This window comes from Dromiciops gliroides, chromosome 3 (genome assembly GCF_019393635.1).
Source record: "Dromiciops gliroides isolate mDroGli1 chromosome 3, mDroGli1.pri, whole genome shotgun sequence".
Lineage (NCBI taxonomy): Eukaryota > Metazoa > Chordata > Mammalia > Microbiotheria > Microbiotheriidae > Dromiciops > Dromiciops gliroides.
In genome coordinates, this window is record NC_057863.1 from 339,134,809 (window position 1) to 339,156,771 (window position 21,963).

General features: G+C 38.5%; 1 protein-coding gene across 6 annotated transcripts in view; it reads left to right on the forward strand.

Annotated features, from left to right (window-relative positions):
- RUBCN (rubicon autophagy regulator) overlaps positions 1–21,963 on the forward strand; it is a 74,136-nt gene that overhangs the window by 5,406 nt on the left and 46,767 nt on the right. Inside the window, exon 1 of one of the 6 annotated variants that reach the window (XM_043996371.1) lies at positions 17,860–18,043. The exons of 1 other annotated variant lie outside the window; for it this stretch is intronic. Coding sequence is in view for 4 of the 5 variants with exons in the window: in XM_043996367.1 (XP_043852302.1) it covers positions 18,489–18,553 (65 nt within the window). In the remaining variant the exon portion in view is untranslated. Of the gene's footprint in view, positions 1–17,859; positions 18,044–18,334; positions 18,554–21,963 lie in introns of those variants that run through there. 4 more of the 6 variants (XM_043996367.1, XM_043996366.1, XM_043996368.1 and 1 more) reach the window with 4 other exon arrangements.

Below are 21,963 nucleotides of genomic sequence, written 5' to 3' on the forward strand. Positions count from 1 at the left end.
TCAGGAGGACCTGAGTTCAAATCCGGCCTCAGACACTTGACACTTACTAGCTGTGTGACCCTGGGCAAGTCAGTTAACCTCCATTGCCTGCAAAAAACTAAAAACAAAAAACAAAACAAAAACAAATTCAAAGTGCCTAAAACACAACTCATTATCTTTTCCCCAAGCCCCTCTCCTCTTCACAATTTTTTATTCTTCCAGTCCACTCAAGCTCATACCCTTACTTTATTCATTTTTGTTTTCTGAAATTGAGTTAAAATATTTATTTCATGTTCTATTTATTTGGGTATTTTATATTTTCACCCATTTCCTTTGAATTCTTGGTTTTGCTAGTTTATGACTGTATAGAATAGGTGCAATCCCCTTTTTTTCCTTCTCTATTGTGGATTCACTTTGCTGATTTTTAAAAATTTTGGTAATTTTATTTTCCTCTCTTTAAAAATCAGATTAGTTAAAGGTTTATTGATTTAACTCACCGCCCCCCACGGACACACACACTTTCCCTTTGTATATTTATTTACTTATATTTTACTTACTGTTTTATTTTTGGAGAGGACTTCTCTTGCACTTTTAGAAATATTAATTTGTTATTACTGTGCACTGAGAAACAATGAATATGAGAGAAGTATTAGATAGATTTACTTGAACTGATAAAGAATGAACAAAACTAAGAAAACATATATAAAATGACTACAACAACGTGTTAGAAATGCAGCTAACAGCTAGAATAGTGTTGTGCAGCTCAAGTGTTAGCAGCTCAAGTTTTTTGCTAGCAGCTAGAAGCTCATAGAATCCAAGCAGGCAGCAGAGTGTGGGTGAAGGCTTCTTTATTCATCTTTGAAGATGGGCACTCTTCTGAATGTGCCAGAGAGTACACTGAAGTAAGGTCCCTCACCTTGATTTATACCCACCAAGAGTCCCCCTTAACCAATCACATAACAGTGTTATAATCCATACAACATTACAGAAACAACCAATCCCAGCATATTTTACCAACCTCCCATATATGGTAACTGTAATGACCAGTCAGATTGCCCTTTTAATCGACCAATCAGATTGTAGCAGTCGACCAATCAGATTGCAGCACTGGGCCTTAACCTTATTCTGGGCAAGAATGTCCATTCCTCACCAGAACAGTGCTGTGATAACATACATAAACATACATAACTTGTCAACAAACAAAACTTAAGTTGGGGTTTGAACATCGGGGTAATGCAGGGATCATCTCAGGTGCCTCAAGGTGAATTCCCAGCTTAGCTCGAATCCCAAAAAACACAGGCTGCACTACAAGCCCTGCTTGGGCCTAAGTCCCAGGGGCCTTGGCTCCTCAGAGCCTTGTGTGCCAGACTGCCTCCTGCTGGGAAGCTTGGGCAACAAGGTTGTGGGGCTTGAAACTCGACTCATTCTCTATTTTTAGGGCTCTGAGAAGAGTCCAGATATGGTCTTTTCTCTCAAATGGAAATGGAAAGAACAGCCCAATCAACCAATAAACTTTTGTTAATCCTCTGTGCCAGGCACTCTGCTAAACAATTGAAAGAGAATGTTACAGAATTATAAAGAACAAGCATGTCCGTAAAGAAGAGATATGAGAAGGTAGTTCCTCCAACTCCTTTGCAACAGTGGGAGATCCATCGGTCTAGAACATTGATTGTATTTTCAGACTCTTTAAATGTTTTGCTATTTTTTCCTCTTTTACTTTTTTCTTTTAAAAATATTCTTTTTTTTTTTTAACAGAGTGGTTTTGGGGAGGAGTAAGAGGGAGAAATGTAATTGATCTAAAAACAAATCAGTAAAAATTTATTATAAAAAATAAATACATATATCAAGTTTATCAACAAAATTATATCTAATTTAATGACTTTGGAAGAATAGAGTTGCCTGTTTATATATTCTTTGACAATTTATCTATTGAGGAATGGCTCTGGTTCGTATACATACATACATACATACATACATAGAAAATTGATGTACTTGCATGAATGCATGCATGTATGTATGTGTGTATGTATATGAACCAGAGCCATTCCTCAATAGATAAATTGTCAAAGAATATATAAATAGGCAACTCTATTCTTCCAAAGTCATTAAATTAGATATAATTTTGTTGATAAACTTGATACATACATACATACATACATGCATGCATGCATTCATGCAAGTACATCAATTTTCTATGGATCTTGAATATCAGACTTTTATCAGAGAAATTTACTGCAAAGATATTTTCCCAATTAACTGTTTTACCTCATAATTTTAATTCTAATTGCATTACAGTGGCTTTTTAATTTTATGTAATCAAAATTGACTATTTTGAATCTCCCTTCTTTAGTCAAGAAGACTTCCCCTTTGCATAGCTATGAAAGGTACCTTCTTCCATCCTCCTCTAATTTGTTTAGAATACAACTTTTTGTGTTTATACCATGTATCCATTTGGAGTTTATTTTATAGTATGTTGATTTAAATCTAATTTTTTTCAGACTGCTTTCCCATTTTTCCCATCGTATTTTATTGAATAGTAAATTCTTACATTAGTAGTTTCTGTCCTTGGGTAGATTAAACTCTATCCTACTGTTCCATTGCTTTGGAATCTAATATATCTAATCTGTTCCATTAATGACCTTTTTTGGTTTTTTTGTTTTTACCCACTACCAAAATGCTTTGATTATTGTTTTTTTTTTAAGTGAGGCAATTGGGGTTAAATGACTTGCCCAGGGTCACACAGCTAGTAAGTGTTAAGTATCTGAGGTCAGATTTGAACTCAGGTACTCCTGACTCCAGGGCCGGTGCTCTATCCACTGCGCCATCTAGCTGCCCCCGATTATTGTTTTTACATGTTGAAAATTAAATGTTTTATTTGCCTGTCTCATACAAAATAATAATAAACAGATCAGAGAAATCAATTTTATAATATTTCCTTCAATTTGTTTCCATACCTGGCCGCCTATGAACAAAACAGATCAGAGAATATAATGTCTCTCCTACAGGAAAAACCAGATCAGAGACAGACAGAAAAAAAACATAATACCAATTTATTTTGTCCCAGGAAGAAATCACATGATCGTGTTGGAAACTCCCTCCTAAGAAGGGAGCTCAGAGACTCTCTCTTTCTGAGGGTATATAAGGGTTTTGGGGGGGGTTTTTGTCTGCTGGTTACAGAGTGTTATCAGTTTCAATAGTATGAATCAACCCAGAAGCAAAAGCAGTTTAACAATTTAAGTTATAACAAGTATGGAGGAAATATAGAAGCATTATGATAAGATTACAGGATTCCAAAAAAAGGGTTTGGTGGGGAGGCTAGATGGCGCAGTGGATAGAGCAATGGCCCTGGATTCAGGAGTACCTGAGTTCAAATCTGGCCTCAGACACTTAACACTTACTAGCTGTGTGACCCTGGGCAAGTCACTTAACCCCAATTGCCTTACTAAAAAAAAAACAAAAAACAAAAAAACCAAACAAACAAAAAAAGGGTTTGGCAAGGATGAGGACTTCCAGATGTCTCCATAAGATAGGAATTTACTATTCTGAGGAAAGAAGTCACCAAGTAGGGACTTTTTATCTGCTACATACCTGGGTTCAGTTTGGAGTTCAGTTGAAGGATATTTTACTCCTATTGACCTAGGGTTTCATAAAAAATACTTTTGGACAATAAGGCACCTCTATCAAATCCAGGTGATCCATACTTTCATATTAACATAAGTATAGTTTGACAACTAGTACCAGCATGTCTACTTAATTCTCATTTTTCATATATTCCCTTAAGAATGCTGAACTTTGTTTCCTCCAAGTGAATTTTCTTATTCTTTTGTCGAGTGCTATCAGTGACCTCTTGATGGTTTGGTTACTATATAACTAAATTTCTAAATTAATTTAGGTATCATCATTTTAAAGATATTAGCAATAAATATATCTTCCTTTACTTAAGTTTCCCTTTATTTCTTTAAAGTACTTTATAATTTTATCATATGGTTCTTGTATGATTTAGTAATTGCACCTCCAGATTTTTTATGTTCATTCTTTTTTTTTTTTTTTGGGCGGGGCAATGAGGGTTAAGTGACTTGCCCAGGGTCACACAGCTAGTAAGTGTCAAGTGTCTGAGGCTGACTTTGAACTCAGGTCCTCCTGAATCCAGGGCCAATGCTTTATCCACTGTGCCACCTAGCTGCCCCTATTATTATTATTATTATTATTAATGATGATGATGATGTTCATTCTATAGTTATTTTGAACAGAATTTCATTTTTTCTAGCTCTCCCTGCTGGGTTTTCTAAGTAATATACAGAAAAGTTAATGATTTTATATCTAGTACTTTACTGAAGTGATTAGTTGTTTTGATTAATTTTTAGTTGAATTTCTAGGGTTCCATAAATAAATCATATCATCTAAAAATAGTAATAATTTTTACTTCTTACCTATGATTATTTTCTCAATTTCTTTTTGTTCTCTTAATACTTACCATAGCTAACATTTCTAGAACTATATTAAGTAATAGTGACAATCTATATTCTTTACCCATGGCTTTATTAAAAAGGTTTCTAGAGTTTCTCAATGACAGTCAATGTTTATTCTTGGTCTTCCATAGAGATTGTTTAACACAATCAGGAAAGACCTGTTTATTCTTATGTTTTCATGTGTGTGTTTTAGCACAAATGTTCCTGTATTTTGTCAAAAGCCTTTTCTGCATATGTTGATATAATCATGTAATTATTGTTAGTGGTATAGTCTATTATGTTTCCAGTTGTCTTAATGTTGAACCAACCCTGTATTTCTGATATAAATCCAACCTGATCATAACGAATAATCTTATAGGTAGATGGCCTTACCTCTTTGTTAATATTTAATTCAGTATTTTTGCATAAATATTCATTAGAGCTAAAATTTTTTGTCTTGATTTATACTTCCCTGATTTCAGTATCAGGACATATTTATATAATATAAGGAGTTTGTTAAGGTGCCTTTTATATGTATTTTTGCAAATAAGTTCCATCATGTAGTAATCAATTGTTCTTTTAATTTTTAATTAATTTTAATTAATGGTCTTTTAATTATTCTTTTAATACAGAATTCACCTGTACCTGAGTCCATTGGGACCCGGAGTTTTTTTCTTTGAGAGTTCATTTATGCCTAGTTCTCAATTTTTTTCAATTCTTTACTTTCTTGTTCTGGGTATTTTATACCATATTTTAAAAAATATATTCATATACTTTTTAATTTTTTTCATATATAAAATTGGACAAAATAGTTTCTAACCCTATCCTTTATGTCCTTGTTATTCTTACATATTCATTATTTATTTTAGCTTGTCTCATTATTTGTTTTTGTCCTTTTTAAATCAAATTAGATCATGGTTTGTATATTTTATTGGTCATTGAAAACAACAACTGTTTTAGTCTAGCAGTTTTTATTTTCAATTTTGTTTATCTCTTTAATTTTCAGAATTTCTATTTTGTAAATGTTTTACTTTGTAGCTTTTCTACATTTTTTTAAAGTTTCATACACAATTTTTTGATATTTCTTTGCCTCAATAGCCGACTATATTTAGGGTTGGCTTTTGCCATGGTTTTATTCACTCTCTATTTATCTCTTTACCAGACTCCTGCCTGCCTAGACCAGGATCCATACCCCTTTGGATTTAATCATGTTATTCCCAGAACTCTAGACTTGTGGCTCTTATTGTAGATGATATTCCTACTATCTCCTCACCAGTCACAGAGGGATCTATGCCCTCCATTTTGCCCCACCCACTTTTCAGTTCTGGAATCATAATCAAATCAATTCTATTATTGTTACTGGAAGGACTATGTTAATGTACTCACTCCCCTGATGGCTTTACCCAATATCCCCGTAACTTTCCTAACAAAAATATCCCTCTTGGACATGTTAGAAACGCAGCTAACCACTCAAATAGTGTGCAGCTCTAGTGTTGTAGCTCTGGTGTTGGCAGCTTGAGTGTTAGCAGTTCAAGTGTTAGCAGCTCTAGTGTTGCTAGCAGGTCGCTGCTGAAAAATTCCAAGCAGGCAGCAGTTGGTGGGTGAAGGCTTCATTATTTATCTTCACGAAGATGGGCATTCTTCTGAATGTGCTGGAGAGTACACTAAAGTGGGGTCCCTCAACTCTATTTATATCCAAGGGGTCCTTTCCAACCAATCACATTAAGGCATTTTACTATTCCTCATTTATATACTTTCCCCTATCAACATATGGCATAACAATAACAACCAATCAGATTATACCAAGTGGACCAATCACAGTGCTAGAAACTAGTCAGGTGGTACCAGTTGATCAATCAGATTTTACAAACTACCATAGCAGGCCTTAACCTATTATAGGGAAGAGTGTGGGCTCCTCCTCAGAACAATGCTGTGTTAATGTACATAACTCTTCAAGAAAGAAAACCTGATTTGGGGTTTGACCAATCAGTTTGCTCCGTTTACTGACCAATCAGATTGCAGCCTTAGGCCCCAACCCTATGCTGGAGTAAGAATGACCCCATTCCCCACTAAACAGTGCTTGTGTAAATATAAACTTTTAAAACAAAATTAAAGTCAGGGGCTTGAGCTCTAAGTCAAGTAGAGATCAACTTGGGTACCTCAAGGCAACCTCCCAGCCCAGCCCAACTCCCACAAAACCTAGGCCCTTCTTCAGGCCCTGCTCAGGCCTAAGGCCTAGGAGCCTTGTATGCCCAGTGACCCCCCTGCTGGGAGATTTGAGCCACAAAGCTGTAGGGCCTGAAACCAGACTCACTCTTTGCCTTTAGGGCTCTGAGAAGAGTCCAAATATAGTCTTTTCTCTCAGACATACCACCATTTCCTATATATGTGGGATTTCTGCCTATTAGAAAGTAAACTTCTTTTTTTTTAATTAAAATTTTTTTTTAAATTTAAAAACAATTTTTTTGTGGGAGGGCAATGAGGGTTAAGTGATTAGCCCAGGGTCACACAGCTAGTAAGTGTCAAGTGTCTGAGACTGGATTTGAACTCAGGTCCTCCTGAATCCAGGGCCTTTGTTTTATCCACTGTGCCATCTAGCTGCCCCTAAATGTTTTGTTTTTATTTTTGGTTTTTGGTTAGGCAATGAGGGTTAAGTGACTTGCCCAAGGTCACACAGCTAGTAAGTGTCAAGTGTCTGAGACTGGATTTGAACTCAGATACTCATGAATCCAGGGTCAGTGCTCTATCTACTGCACCACCTAGCTGCCCCCTAGAATGTAAGCTTCTTGAGAGTAGGAACTCTCTGCATTTACAGTTTCCATTTGTATCCCTGGTGCTTAGCACAGTTCATGGCCAATAGTAAGTCTTAATCCTTTTCAGACCCATTTGAATTTGTTACTTCAAAGCTAAAGGTCTCTTTCCTTGATGCTTGCAAAATTTGTTGTTTGGTATTCAAATTTTCAAAACCTTTTTTGGTTATGACCTAGAACGTCATTAATAAATATCAACATTTTCTTAAGCAAAGAAAGCCAGAAAATGGAGATTGCCCATGAAACTTGTGAATCTACTACATACTTCATGCTCCTTTTAATACGTAACACTGTATTTGGCACATAAATGTTTTATCATTCACTCATTCATTCCTTTTGTATCAATTCTCTCTATTAGAGAAATTTACCACAAAGATTTTTCCTCCAGTTGTTTCCCCTCCAATTCTAATTGCATGCTTTTGTTTTTGCAAAAATATTCATATAATTTGTAATGAAAATGGACTATTTTATCTCCTGTTCTTGCTATCCCTATAACAGTCTAGAACACTTCACTTATGTTTATATTACATTTAATGTCTATGCTATGGATGTATTCCTTTGGAGCTTGTAGCATAAGGTATCAGTTGTTGATTTAAATCTAATCCCTTTCAGACTGCTTTCCAATTTTCCCATCAATTTTTGTCAAATAATGAATCTTATTAGTTTGTGCACTTGGATGGATCAAGTACCGTGCTAATACCTTTTTTCTGAATCATCTGTTTCACTGAGAAAAAAATTTTTTTTAGCCAGTACCAAATTGTTTAAATATTATTGATTTTAAATATAGTTTGATCTTTGGTACTAGTATGTCTATTTAGTTCATACTTTTAAAAATGTTTTCCCTTGAGGGCTTTGGTCTTTTGCTTCTCCAGATGATTTAGTATACTTTTTTTTTTCTGTTTCTATAAAGTAATCTTTTGACAGGTTGACTAGCATGACACTAAATCTATAAACTAATTTATGTAGTATTATCATTTGTATTATGATAGATAGTATGGCTTAACCATGAATAATTCTTCTCCAATTATTTAATTTTTCTTTATTTCTATAAAGAATGTTTTATAATTATATTTATATAATTTCTTTGGTGTATGTCTTTGTAATTGGATTACCAGATATTTTATATGTTGTTGTTCAGTTTCTTTGTGACCCCATTTGGAATTTTCTTGGCAGAGATAATGGAGTGATTTGCCATTTGCTTCTCCAGTTCATTTTGCAGATGAAGAAATTGAGGCAAACAGGGCTGTGACTTGCCTAGGGTCACAGAGCTAGTAACTGTCTGAAGCCAGATATTTTATATATTCTATGGTAATTTGGAGTAGGATTTTTGTGTGTGTGTGTGTGTGCCTGCTGGGGTTTGTTGGTAATATGTAGAAAGACTGATGATTTGGGTGGTTTTACTTTATATCCTGTTGCTAAAAGGAAAATTCTTTGTTTCGGGAGAAAGATAATTAAAAGTTTATTAAAATAAATGTCAAAGTAGTAATATGTTGATGGACTGATCAATAGAGATCAGCAAGGGATTCAAGATGGAACTAGCTTTTATTGATAACTCTCATAATGAGATAAAGGCAGTTCGATAGGTCAGAGAAGCAAAAGCGGGTGGGCATTGCATCTCGGCTCTTCCCAAATTGCTGGTATAATCCAGTAATACAAAAACTGCACACTGGGTAATATCTCCCCCAACTGAGCTTCCCTCAACACTAGTTGACAAGCAGGACTAGGTAGAATGGGGTCACTGAGTCAGCATAACTTTTAATACTATTACTTTATTGAAATTATTAATTTCTATTATTTTTAATTAAATCTCTCATGATCCCTAAGTAAACATCATCTGCAAAAAGTGATCATTTTGTTTTCTCTTTACTTAAGCTTATTCCCTCAAATTCTTTTGCTTCTATCTTTAGTATGCTTAGGGATATTTCAAATCAAAATTATAGCAATGCACATTTTTGCTGTACTCCTCATCTTATTGGAAAGGCCTCTAATATTTCTCCATTACAGATGATATTTATTTTTAGTTTTAGATGCAGACTGATTACCATATTAAAGAAAGTTCCATTTATTACTAGTCTTTCTGGTGTTTTTTTTTTTTTCCTTTCTTTTTTTTTTTTTTTTAGTGAGGCAATTGGGGTTAAGTGACTTGCCCAGGGTCACACAGCTAGTAAGTGTTAAGTGTCTGAGGCCGGATTTGAACTCAGGTACTCCTGACTCCAAGGCCAGTGCTCTATCCACTGCGCCATCTAGCTGCCCCTTTTTTTTTGTTTTTTGTTTTTGTTTTTGTTTTTTTTTTGTGGGGCAATGGGGGGTTAAGTGACTTGCCCAGGGTCACACAGCTGGTGTCAAGTGTCTAAGGCCGGATTTGAACTCAGGAACTCCTGAATCCAGGGCCGGTGCTTTATCCACTGCGCCACCTAGCCGCCCCCGGTGTTTTGTTTTTTTAACATAAGTAGGTGTTGGATTTTGTCAAACTGTTTTCTGTTATCCATTTAATCATGTGGTTTTAATTTTTGTTCTTAATATAGTCTAATATTTTTTGCGATTAATATAGTCTTTTTTTCCTGCTAAAAGTATTTTATTTTTTTCCAGTTACATGCAAAAACAGTTCTCAACATTTGCTTATACAAGCTTTCCAATTTCAGATTTTTCTCCCTGCCTCCCCTCCCGATTAATAGTCTTAATATAGTCTGATGTATTTATAGTTTTCCTAATATTGAACCAAAAATCCAACCTGGTCAAAGTATATGAACTTCTTAATATGTTGCTAAAGCCTTGTTTCTTTTCTTTTCTTTTTGCGGGGCAATGAGGGTTAAGTGACTTGCACAGGGTCACACAGCTAGTAAGTGTCAAGTGTCTGAAGTCAAATTTGAACTCAGGTCCTCCTGAATCCAGGGCTGGTGCTTTATCCACTGCACCACCTAGCTGTCCCTTAAAGCCTCATTTCTAATAATTTAATATTTTATATCAATATCCACTAGGGATATTGGTCTATAGATTTTTTTCCCTCTGCTTTATCTCTCCTTAATTTAAGTATCAAGACTATATTTGTAAAATAAAAGAAATTTGATAGGATCCTTTCTTTTATTATTTTTACAAAATGCTTATTTAATAAACATTGCAACTAATAATTCTTGAATTCTTGATAGAATTTATTTGTAAATCTTTTTTTGGGGGGGGCAATGGGGGTTAAGTGACTTGCCCAGGGTCACACAGCTAGTAAGTGTCAAGTGTGTGAGGTCGGATTTGAACTCAGATCCTCCTGAATCCAGGGCGGGTGCTTTATCCACTGTGCCACCTAACCGCCCATTTATTTGTAAATCCATCTAGTCATGAGGATGTTTTACTTTAGGAATTTATTAATAGATACTTCAATTTCTTTTTCTGAGATGAGTTATTTAAATTCTTGATTCTTATTCAGAGAAGGTAAATATTTTATATTTTTGTAAACGTTCATTTTCTTTAAATTATTTTTGGTCTCATATAATTAAGCAAAATAGTTCCTGATTATTTCTTTTACTTTGTCTTTGTAATGAGTTCTCTTTTTTCGTTTTTGACATTGGTAATTCTTTTTATTGTTTTATTTTTAGAATTTCTATTTTGGTATTTAGCTGATGTGTTTTGATTTGTTGCTTTTCTAGTTGTTTTATTTGCATTTCCAATTTATTGATTAGGTTTTTTTCCCTCTCTTTTGATAAAAATGTTTGAAGACATAAATTTTTCCCTTCAAATTGCTTTGGTAGCATCTGAAAAGTTTTGGTATGGATTCATTGTTGTAATTTTCCTTATTGAATTTATCGTGTTGATGATTTGTTCTTTGACCCATCAGCTTTTTAGGATTAAATTACTTACTTTCCATTTATATTCTAATCCTTTCTTTAGAGGCATTTTATTGATTTATTTTGATTTTGTTGTGGTCAGTAAAGGAGGTCCTTATATAGCTACTTTTCTGCATTTATTTGTGATGTTTTTATGCCTTAGCACGTAGTCCATTTTTGGAAAGGTACCTTATACAGCTGATATATATATCACTTTTATTTCCATGTAGTAACTGACAAAGATCTAACCAGTATGACTTTTCTAAAATTCTCTTCAGGTCCTTAACTTCTTATTTACCTTTTTGTTAATTTGTCTAGGTCTGAATGAGGCAAATTAAATCCCCAACTATTTTACTATCTCTCCGTATAATTTAATTAACTTTTCCTTCAGATGTGTAGATATGACATCATTTGGTACATAAATATATTAAATATTACCACTTTCATTATCTTTAATATTTTAAAGCAAGATGTAATTTCCCTTCTTATCTTTTTAAGTTGTATCAAACCTTTAATTTTTGCCTTGGGTGAGATTATGATTGGTATCTCTATTTTTTTTTAATTAGCCTGAAAAAAATTAATTCTATATCAACTCTTCATATTAACTTTTAAGTTATTCTTACTTAACTTTAACTTATTCTTTATTTCCTTATATCTAGAGTTAACAATGATTTCCTTATTGCCAAAATATAATGGTCCTAATCTTGGTCCTAGTTCTTCTCAGTCTCTCTTTGTGCTTCTGTGGAATCTTGATTTTTCAATAAAAAACCAAATTAGGGGGAAGCTAGGTGGCACAGTGGATAAAGCACCAGCCCTGGATTCAGGAGGACCTGAGTTCAAATCTAGCCTCAGACACTTGACACTTAGTAGCTGTGTGACCCTGGGCAAGTCACTTAACCCTCATTGCTCTGCAAAAACAAACAAACAAACAAACCCAAATTAAACTCTCAGGTATAGTGTGCCCCAAACATCTTTAGTACAGTTTTAAGCTTAATAGTTTATGTACTTAGTCAGAAGTTGGATAAGTCCATGCAGGGAATCTAAAATCCATTTTTTTTTTGGTTGGGGCAGTGAGGATTAAGTGACTTGCCCAAGGTCACACAGCTAGTAAGTGTCAAGTGTCTGAGGTCAGATTTGAACTCAGGTCCTCCTGAATCCAGGGCCGGTGCTCTATCCACTGTGCCACCTAGCTGCTCCCTAAAATCAATTCTTAATGTGCTATCCTGGAAACTGGTGAAAGAAGGGCCACCCTCTTTTCTTGTCCTGGTTCACCTACTACCTGTCTGACTGCTCTTTTATCAGTCTCCTTTGCTGGTTCATCACATACATCATGCAACCTAATTGTGGGTATTCTCCGAAGTTCTGTCCTTGGTCCTCTTCTCATTTCCCTTCACTTTATCTTGATAATCTTAAAAGCTCTCTAGTGTTTAATAAAACATAAGTAACCACTACACTTGGATGTCCAGAGAAAGATAGAGAATATATTTTGATGGAGTAAAAAACTGGTTACTTGACTATGTGTCTGACCTAGTGGTAGGAGATCAGAATAATGATGACTGACAACTCAAGAGGAATTGAAATCTGAGTTTTTCATGTAAAACACTTGAAGCATTTCACAGACACCTGGAAGAAAAGGGAATAGCCCCAATATACAAAAGCAGCAACTCAACCACAGAAAAGAGAAGTACAATGTTCAAGAGTCATGCCCAGTTCCCAGGTGAGCATATTAAGAATAGATTTTATGGGGCAGCTAGGTGGCGCAGTAGATAAAGCATTGGCCCTGGATTCAGGAGGACCTGAGTTCAAATCCAACTTCAGACACTTGACACTTACTAGCTATGTGACCTTGGGCAAGTCACAACCCTCATTGTTCCACAAAAAACAAAACAAAACAAAGAAAGGATGGATTTTAGAATGGAAACTAAAAGTTTTGATAACCAGATCCGTGCGTGGTCTTATACAACGAGGTAGCTTCTGGTTACCTACAGATAAGCCATTAAGCTTAAAACTGTACTACAGGGGGCGGCTAGATAGCACAGTGGATAAAGCACCAGCCCTGGATTCAGGAGTACCTGAGTTCAAATACGGCCTCAGACACTTGACACTTATTAGCTGTGTGACCCTGGGCAAGTCACTTAACCCCCATTGCTCCGCAAAAAAAAAACAACCCAAAAAACAAAACTGTACTAAAGATGTTTGGGACACACTGTACCTGAGAGTTTAATTTTTTGGTTTTTTTTTTTAAATAAAGGTGCCACAGCAACACAAAACCCCCTTTCCCTACAGATTTTCTTTTCTCTTCTAGATAGATGAATTCCAAATCTATATTTCTAGTCCCGGTATCTCCCCAGAGCTTCAGTCCTGCATCCCCAATTGCTTATTAAACTTTTCAAAATATATGTCCCAGAAACATCTTAAATTCAACATGACTAAAATTTAATTTATTATCTTTCTCCCTAAATTCTTCCTTCCATCAAACTTTCATCTTTCTATTGAACACATATCCTTCCACTGTCTCAGGTTTATAATCTAGGCGTTATCTTGGCCTCCTCACCTCACACATATCCCTTTTTGTGCTGGAAGTGATATCTACTAAGACTAGAAAGTCTTTTTCATTTAGGCTAGGATAGTTTTTCCTTTAAAAAGCAATTGCGGGGGTGGGGGGGGGGCAGCTAGGTTGCACAGTGGATAGAGCACCGGCCCTGGATTCAGGAGTACCTGAGTTCAAATCTGGTCTCAGACACTTGACACTTACTAGCTGTGTGACCCTGGGCAAGTCACTTAACCCCAATTGCCTCACCAAAACACAAAAAAACAAAACAAAACAAAACAAAAGCAATGGGGGAGGGGCAGCTAGATGGTACAGTGGATAAAGCACTGGCCCTGAATTCACGAGGTCCTGAGTTCAAATCCAGCCTCAGACATTTGACACTTACTAGCTGTGTGACCCTGGGCAAGTCACTTAACCCTCATTGCCCCGCCCAAAATAATAAAAAGCAATGGAACAATCCCGAAGACAGTCCAGAGTACTAAGGCTCAGCAGCTGGAGCACTGGACCCCTGGAATCAGGACAACCTGAGCTCAAATCAGATTTTAGCTACTGAATAGTTCTATGACTCTGGGCCTGTCATTTAACCTGTCTGCCTCGGTTTCCTCATCTGTAAAATGGAGTTAATAATAGCATCTACTTCCCAGGTCGTTGTGAGGATAAAATGAGATAATATTTGTAAGGTACTTTATAAACTTCAAAGGACTATATGCACACTAGCTATTATTATTATTAATAATAAATAATTAGTATTAATCATGTAACACAGAAAGCACACTCCATGCTGCCTTGAGTCAACATAGCTGACTGGGCTCTTCTTCCTATAGAGGGAGCTGCATTCATCAACTTTGCTGCATATCCTTCCCATCCTATTGTTAAGTAAACTTCCTCTTGTAAAGTCTCCTGGAAGTATTCCATTTAGTTCCATTCTCAAATCTAAACCACTGGACTGGTCTGAATCTATAGGCCTGGCCCCAAATCACTTGTACTTCACTGAGACTTCAGTGACTTCATTTGCTCAGTCCTTGTCCTACTTGACCTCTTTCTCTCTTTAGCTTCTAGCTCCTCCTAGATATTTTGTCCTCCTTAGAAGCTTTAATGACATTACTTTCTCCTCTCTGTCTGACCTTACCTTTTCAATCACCTTTTCAGTCACCTTACAACAAGCACTTATTAAGCACCTTTTTCTTTGTCCTTGTTTGTCCTTTGTTCTTGAAGAGGACCATGACATTGGGCTGTGATGTCATGATTTACAGTGAATTGGATTTAAGTTAGGCAGAGCTGTGCAAAGGGACCAACCTCACTCTCTCCTTCAGAGCATATATATCAGGACAACTGGAGATGGCCCTGGATGTTTTAAGGCAATTGGGGTTTAGTGACTTTCCCAGGGTCATACAGCTAGTAAGTATCTGAGGTGAGAATTGAACTCAGGTCCTCCTGACTCTAGGGCTAGTGCTCTATCCACTGTGCCATCTAGTTGCCCCACTATAAGCCTGACACTATGCTAAGCCCTGGGGATACAAATACAAAGAATAAATAATTCCCCTATTTATTGAGTCATTTTTTCAGTCATGATCCTCTTTTGGGGTTTTCTTGGACTGGAGTGATTTGCTATTTCTTTCTCCAGCTCATTTTACAGATAAGGTGTGGTAAACTCCAGGAGTTTGTAATTTTTTTTTTTTGGTAGGGCACTGAGGGTTAAGTGACTTGCCCAAGGTCACACGGCTAGTAAGTATCAAATGTCTTGAGGTCACATTTGAACTCAGGGCCTCCTGACTCCAGGGTCAGTGCTCTATCCACTGCACCACCTAGCTGCCCCTTAGGAGTTTGTATTTTAATGGATCTACTGTCCTCTGCCTGCTGAAGCCTGCCATTTGGAAGATCCATTGGCATCTCAAGTTTGACATATCCAAAATAGAATTCCTTAGCTTTCCCTCAAACCTGTCTCTCCTCCAAAAGTCCTTATTTCTGTGGAGGACTCCCACCATTCTCCTAGTCCCTCAATCTCACAACTTTGCTTTCCATATTTAGTCAGTTGCTAAGGCTACACAACCTCTCCTGTACACTTTCATAATTCAGGCCCTCATCATTTCTTGCCTGAACTAAAGCCTCATAATTACTATCCCTGCCTCCAGTATCTTCCTTCTCCAAACATCCCCTCACGCAGCTGCAAAATTATATCCTTTGAAATACAGCAATGACCATGTTTAATCCTATACTCAGAATCTTCAGTGATTCCATTCTGTTTCCAGGATAAAACATAAACTCTCCAGCCTGGCCTTTAGAGCCCTTCACAAACTGGTTCTAGCCTAACTTTCCTGACTTGTTTCACATCACTCCCTTTCATGTAGTAGATATTCCAGCCAAACAGGCTTGCTATAGCCATTCTCAAAACTGCCAGCCTCTCCCCTATCCTCCAATATCAGTGCCTTCACACAAACTATTTCTCACTCTTCATTTCCATCTCTTAAAGTCCCTATCTTCCCTCCAAATTCAGTTTAGGTGCTTAAATCCTGTGGACATCTTTCCTCCTTCTTCCCTTCCTCTTTTGATTGGATTATGGTTCCAACTTTGGGAGAGGCAGCAAGGGAGAACACTCCAGCTACCTGGCTGATATTAAGATGGCTAGGATTGTAGAGTGAATCATGGCTGGAACTAGCCCAGATAGAGTAGGCCATTGCAGGCACTCATCAGTCAAGATATTGGGGGTTTCAGAGTGGTAGTTTGTCAGTTGAAAGGTTAAATATTCCAAAAAACAGTTGCTGGGCCAGAGAGCATAGGAGCAGTGAGGATAGCTAGATTGAGATAGATCTTTTTTTTTTTTAAAGATCACTAAGAGTAAGTTTAATTCAGAGAGGAAAGCAGTACTAGTACTGCTAATACCACTGGAAAGTGTATCAATCTCCCTGGTTCCCCTAATGGCTCTTTTCACCAATCCCGAGATTTGCCAAACACACACCTCTCTTAGGAAGCTATTCCCTAATTAAAATGTAAGCTCCTTAAGGGCAGGGGTATTTTTCTATTGCATTTGTATTTACATCTCTTAGCATATTTATTGAGTCTTTTTTTCAGTCATGACCCTTTTTTGGGGTTTTCTTGGACTTGAGTGGTTTGCTATTTCTTTCTCCAGCTTATTTACAGATGAGGAAAGTGAGGCAAACAGGGTTAAGTGAGTTGCCTGGGGATCACACAGGTAGGACATTGGAAAGATTAAAAAAATGAAACACTCCGTATCTGGGTAATTTAATCATTTTATTAACATGGCTGGCAAGTTTTTAATAAAATGAGGTCTATGGCTGTTAAAGACCCCTTCCTCATTGTGTTCTTATAGGCTTTCCACTGTAGGAGGTACATCACATAACAAGCAAATCTAATTGGTTGAAGTAAAGCTATCCCTAACCCAAGGGGATCTAGGGCAAAATGGTTCCCACCTAGAATTGGTTCATGCTGGTCAAATCTCATAAATCCTTCAGCTTATCTAGCCTCCACCTAAGGCTCCTTTTGTTACCTTCCTTTTGGTTGGGTTTGACCTAGAGGAGATTTGATGAAATCTCTCAAGGAGACCTTGCCTTTGAGGGGGGGGGGGGGGAGAAAGGGCTGGAGAAAGGGAGATTACTGGATCCCCCAAAATATTGATTATAAATAATTATTTCTCACAAAGTGTCTGAGGCCAGATTTGAATTCAGGAAGATGAGTCTTCCTGACTCCAGGCCCTGTCCTATATCCACTGTGCCACCTAGCTACCCTGGCTCTTAGCATAGTTCTTTGTATTTGATAAAGGGTTAATAAAGTTGTTGGTTCTCGCCCCGCCCCATTCATTCCTAGTCTCTTAATTCTGTTTATTAAACTCTGCTTCTGTTTATTAAACTCTGCTTCCGTTTCTGATTCCACTGCTGTGGTGCTCCAGCCCTCTGCTATTCAATTTACATCTCTGTGCACTTGTATCTCCTCCCACCCTATGTAAGCTTCAGGATGACTGTTTCTGTCTTTGTATTCCAAGTGCTTAGCATTTAGTTTGAATTGATTCTTCATTTGGCTTTGTAATATTTTTGTAACAAGTATTGGGGTTTTACTGAGAGATCCAGAGACTTGGTCTTATTCCACAACAGGTCAATTTTAACTGTGGGATTTAAACTCTGCTCTCTCCTCGTTCCAAGTCCAGTGCTCTGTATACCTCCTCGGAGGACTATATTTTCTTCCTCTTCTGTACTAGAGTCCTCTGTCTCTTTACAAGATAGCGCGCAGCTGCTTCGTGATGGGAAGAGGAGGCGGGCACCTTAGGGCTCGGAATGCTGCCACCTTAATGGTAACAAAACCAGAAGATCTTCTCTAAGGGGGATCCCTGGGGTGGACCAGAGTTACACTGAACGAGGAGGCCAGAACGAGCTGCGCTTTGCACTGTTGGGGGATACATCCATGTGTGAGACAATAGATCCATTCCAGGTACGGAAGCATAGCCGATGTGTACAACCTAATGTGGAGAAGGGTGTTAGTGTGATGTGCGCCAGTGGATTTGTGCATGGTTTTTTCTACCTCTAAGCACCGCCGAGTGTTCGGAGAGCCAGGGGACTAAGGTATTGGGGGGTAGTAGTATCAGCGCAGCTAGCAGCCCGGGCCAGAGTCGCTGTCCAGAGTGCATGTCGGGAGTAGTAGTTTTACCAGCGCGGTGTGCTGGGAGTTGTAGTCCTCGGCGGCGGAAGCGGGGGCGCGGCAGCCGGAGAAGCCAGAGCAGCCGCGGCGGCCTCAGCGGCACCTGGGCGGGCTGGACCCTCGCCCGACCGCCCGCACGGCGGGCCTCCGGCTTTCCCAGAGCGGTTGTATCCCCAAAGCTCGGCAGGACTAAGACTAGGCGAGGCGGCGGGAATACAAGGGGCCACGCCTCGCTTCGATGCGGCCCGAAGACCCCGGAATGGAGATCAGCTGCTGCGGAGAGACGCTGCAGGAGGAGAGCAGGTGGGAGGGGGAGAAGAAGGGAGGCTGGGCCGGGCCGAGGGAGCGAAGGGCAGTGATCGATGCCGAGGAGCAGGGACTGGCGGGGTCGGGGCTTGGCGAGGGAAGGGGGGGGGGGGGGACGGGTGTGCGGCGCTGTGAGAAGGAGCAGAAAGGGCTTGGGAGGAGGACAAGGTATGATGGGCGGAGGGCGGGAGGAGGTTCCGAGCAGAGTCCGGTGGGGAATGCACCCCTCATTCTGAGATTTGGCTGTCTCAGCTGATCCATGACAGTGAGAACTGGGCCGAGTCGTTGTGGCCGCCGAAACCCCACACTGAGCACACCGACCGGAGCCATAGAGACGATTGGGGGTGAATGTTTGGGTGCAAAGGGCAGGACTCGCCAGCGAGGTAACGAGAAATGTGCGGCAGGCAGTGAAGAAGCCGAGGAGAGGGAAAAGGGGTGGTGATTTTGGAGGAGCAGTGAGAAGCAAGAGGTGAAGTTTATTGACAGACGAGACTAGCTGCTTGTCTCCCCGGTGCATGCTTGGGTTCTGGGCCTGGCGGCTTCTCATGCCAGCAACCTGCTTTTCAGGATCACATTATTGACATGCTTTCTTGAATACAGGGTAAACTGTCATCGTATTTACTCATGGAAGCAGTCTGGGAAGCTTTTCCATAGGTCTGGAAATGTGGTTGTATTCCATTAACCACAATGAATAAATCATGTTCATAGGCCAACAGATTTAGAGTTGGAAGGAATACATTATCCGGTCCAATCCTTTCATTTTATTGATGACCTGTCTGAGCTTAAGAGACTTGCCCAGGGTCACACAGCTACTAGACTGAGGTGGGATCCTGGATCACAGGTTTTCCTGCCTCCCAAGTCCAGGGCTGTATCCACTACTTCCATTCCTTGTGCAAAGGTGTCATGCATTTTTAATGTGGGTAATGACTTATTAAGAACTTTAATTCCTTTTTTTTTGTGAGGCAATTGGCGTTAAGTGACTTGCCCAGGATCACACAGCTAGTAAGTGTTAAGTGTCTGAGGCCGGATTTGAACTCATGTCCTCCTGAATCCAGAGCCGGTGCTCTATCCACTGCACCACCTAGCTGCCCCAAGAACTTTGGGGACTAAATACAAATATGGACCATTAAAGTCTTTTGTTGCCATTTAAAAACCAGGTTTCTATTAGTAATGGTACTTATACTCTGTCGTGGCTCAAGGTGGGAAGTATGTTTCTGTGAGAAAAAAAAATCTTCAGGGGAAGGGGTATATTGTTTCTGTGGAGTCTTGATGTTTCAATAAGAAATGAAATTAAACTCTTCAGTCCAGATGCGGCACGTCCTAAACATCTTAGTGTAGTTAGTTGTACAGTACAACTGCAATTCATGCAGGGATTTGGTTGTCAGAACTTTTACTTTCCATTCTAAAATCTGTTTAATGTGCTAGTCTGGGGCCTTAATGTGCTGTTCCAGGAGCCATGCATGGCTCCTGAACATTTTACTTCTTTTTTCTGTGCTTGAGTTGCTGCTTTTGTATATTTCGGCTATTCCATTTTCCTCCAGGTGTCTGAAATGCTTAAAATGTTTTACATGAAAAATTCAAATCTCAATTCCTCTTGATTTGCCAGTCATCATCCTTCTGATCTCCTTCCACTAGGTCAGGTGCATAGTCAAGTTACCATCTTTTTACTCACTCTATCAAAATATAGTCTCTATTTTTCTCTGGACATTCAAGCTTAGTGGTTATTTGTGTTTTACTAGAGAAATAATAGGAGGTAGTGCATCTGTGACTTGTGTTGCTCAGGACAAACTCAACACAGGCTCATTGCCAGGTACCTTTGTTCCCATGTTGCCTTGCTCCTAGCCAAGAAGCTCCAATATGAATTTCAGCAGAGTAGTTATCACAATAAAAGTATGAAGATCCCACTGAAACCGTTGCCACATGGCTTTTTAGGTGGCTGGTTAATTATTTTCGAGTAAAGAGATCAAGGTTTGATCCATTCACTTAGCTAAATTCTATGAGGATTCTCAGAAAGTTTGGTCCAGGACCACACCTTGCTGCCCTGTTGAATGTGTGTGTGTGTGTGTGTGTGTGTGTGTGTGTGTGTGTGTGTGTGTGTGTGTGTGTGTGTGTGAGAGAGAGAGAGAGAGAGAGAGAGAGAGAGAGAGAGAGAGAGAGAGAGAGATTCTTTTAGGGGGTCTTTGAAGTCAAAACTTTTAATAAAAATGTTGATGTTTTCATTTATTATAGGTAGATGTTTCTAGATATAACCCACATTAAAAAAAGCTTTTGAAGGGGTCCCCAATAATTTTTAAGAATGTTAGATGTGGTCTTGAGACCAATGAGATTGAGAACTACCTTGTATCCTGGCCATAGGCTGCCTCTCTAGTTTCTTCTGTTTTATCTTGCAGATGCATACCCATAGTCAACAAGGGGAAACTGACTATAAAAAGAGTATGGATGAGTCAGGGCAAATCTACTACAATCAGGACAAAAACAAAACAAAAACCAGCTAATTCATTTGTATGGTGGGTTAGGAGCTTTTAAATTTTTCTGTATGAAAGACAGTGCATTTTTTATAAATTTCCGGTTAGAACCACAAGATTCCTAGTAGCAGGGAGGAGTTGGGCATTGCAGCTTACTGCTAGGAGGATGACTCCTATATGACTCATTCCTCCCTTCCTTCCAGGCTCACTTTTCAGGATCTGGGACTTTGAGATGATAACTTATTATATTGTAAGCCTAACATGTCAGTCTAACTTTTTAACTTTGAGACTATAAGGTTAATAATAGATTTCTCTTTTCTATTTTTAGATTCTTTTGTCATTCCCAAGTCAGTCCAAATTCTGAAATGATACCCAATAATTGTCCCTAGGGGAGTTCCTGAACACAGACAGGTAGAATTGTTTAAAACTGCAATCCTGATCTCTTTGCCCTAATACCCTGTATAAGCTCTGAGGATCCTAATCCCAACTCCCATTCTCACAGATACATCTTTTTCCCCCAGAACATTTAGGGTTTTAGATATATCCACTGAGGAGTTGGGGAGGTGATTCTTTAATTGGATCAGGTCGGTCCCCCCTTCACCCCCCCTCCAGTGTGCTTCTCCCCAAGATTATCAATTGAAAATCATTTTATTCAGCCAGCTTTAAGTAGTTTTTAGAAACAAGTATTTTAGTATTTACCGAGGTGGTACAATAAATACCACTGGTACAAAATATCCCCCCAAAGCCTGTGACACTTTCTCATAAGTCCATACATACTTCATGGGAAAGTAGACTCAAGCTTAGGAAACACATGTGGCAAAGGGGCTAAATTACAGTTTCTGGCTCTTGGAAATCTTTTTCTTCCTTTTGTGGGTGCTCAAAAAACAATTCACCCTTATGCCTGGTGTGGTTTCCTTGCTGGGCTCCTTGTGAAAGTGTGAA